General features: G+C 59.6%; 1 protein-coding gene across 1 annotated transcript in view; it reads left to right on the forward strand.

The window, feature by feature from the left end:
• The window catches only part of LOC104470523 (retinal guanylyl cyclase 2-like), a gene marked incomplete at its 3' end in the record, with an annotated part of 4,904 nt that extends 3,532 nt beyond the window's left edge, over positions 1-1,372 (forward strand). The window contains 2 exon segments of the mRNA XM_010085478.1: positions 1,008-1,197; positions 1,276-1,372. Of these exon segments, the coding sequence (XP_010083780.1) occupies positions 1,008-1,197; positions 1,276-1,372 (287 nt within the window).
• Positions 1,373-1,632: the final 260 nt, after the last annotated feature.

Here is a 1,632-nt window from a genome sequence, read left to right on the forward strand (position 1 = left end):
GGGTGAGGGGGGGCTCCCTTGGGGCCCCCGGTTGGCCATGGTGGCTTCCATGGCCATGAGAACCCCTTGGTGGCCATGGTGGGCTTCCGTGGCCATGAGAAGCCCTTGGTGGCCATTGGTGGGCTTCCATGACCACCAGAAGTCCTTGGTGGCCATTGGTAGCCAAAGGTGGCCATGGTGGACCTCCATGACCATAAGAAGTTCTTGGTGGCCATGGTGGGCTTCTGTGGCCATGAGAAGCCCTTGGTGGCCAAGGTTGGCTTCCGGGGCCCTGAGAAAGCCACCATCAGAAGTCCTTGGTGGCCATGAATGACCTCCATGACCATAAGAAGCTCTTGCTGGCCATGGTGGGCTTCTGTGGCCATGAGAAGCCCTTGGTGGCCACGGTGGGCTTCCGTGACCATAAAAAAGTCCTTGGTGGCCATGGTGGGCTTCCGTGACCATCAGAAGTCCTTGGTGCCCACAGTGGGCTTCCATGACCATCAGAAGTCCTTGGTGGGCATGGTGGGCTTCTGTAGCCATGAGAAGCCCTTGGTGGCCATGGTGGGCCTCCACGACCATCAGAAGTCCTTGGTGGCCATGGTGGGCCTTCATGACCATCAGAAGCCCTTGGTGGCCATTGGTGGCCAAAGGTGGCCATGGTGGGCTTCCATGACCATAAAAAAGTCCTTGGTGGCCATGGATGACCAAAGGTGGCCATGGTGGGCGTCCGTGGCCATGGTGGGCTTCTGTGGCCATTAGAAGTCCTTGGTGGCCATAGTGAGCTTCTGTGGCCATGAGAAGTCCTTGGTGGCCATGGTTGACCAAAGGTGGCCATGGTCGGCCTCCATGACTATAAGAAGTCCTTGGTGGCCACAGGTGACCATGGTGGACCTCCATGGCCACAAGAAATCCCTGGTGGCCACAGGTGGCCATGGTGGACCTCCATGGCCACAAGAAGTTCTTGGTGGCCATTGCCAACCCGAGAAGACCATGGTGGACCTCCATGGCCACAACCAGCCTCATAGGCCCCCACGGGTGTCCTTGGACTTCTAGGTGGCCACGGGCCACCACAGGAGGTCCTGGTGGCCCATGCCACCCCTTCATCCCCCCCATCCTTGTCTCCACCACAGGCCTGGACGCCACCTTCATCCTCCTCATGTTCCTCCTCATCTCCACCCTGGTGGCCGGAGGAGCCGCCCTGGCTTGTTTCATCAGGTGGGTGCCACCACCTCCTGGTGGGTGACCTTTGGGGACATCTTGGTGGCATCTCAGCAGCTTCTGTGTCCCCTCCAGACGCCGTATTCAACAGGCCCAGCTGATGAAGGGACCCAACAAGATCATCCTCACCATGGAGGACCTGACCTTCATCAACACCCAGAGCAGCAAGAGGGTGAGGATGGGTGGGGGACAACCGGTGGTGGGGGACACCCCGTGGTGGGGACATCTGGGGTGGCATCTTGGTGGCACCAGAAGTGGATGGAAAAGGGACGTTGGGGCTTGAAGTGGTTGGGTTTGGAGTTGGGAGAAGATCCATGGGGGTGGTGGGTCCCATGGTGGACCTCCATGGGTGACGTGTCCCCATGGGTGACGTGTTCCCATGGCCTGAGGAGAAGATCCATGGGCTGGTGGACCTCCACAGGTGACGTGTCC

The sequence above is a fragment of the Pterocles gutturalis genome, unplaced genomic scaffold (genome assembly GCF_000699245.1).
Source record: "Pterocles gutturalis isolate BGI_N339 unplaced genomic scaffold, ASM69924v1 scaffold7870, whole genome shotgun sequence".
Taxonomy (NCBI): Eukaryota; Metazoa; Chordata; class Aves; order Pterocliformes; family Pteroclidae; genus Pterocles; species Pterocles gutturalis.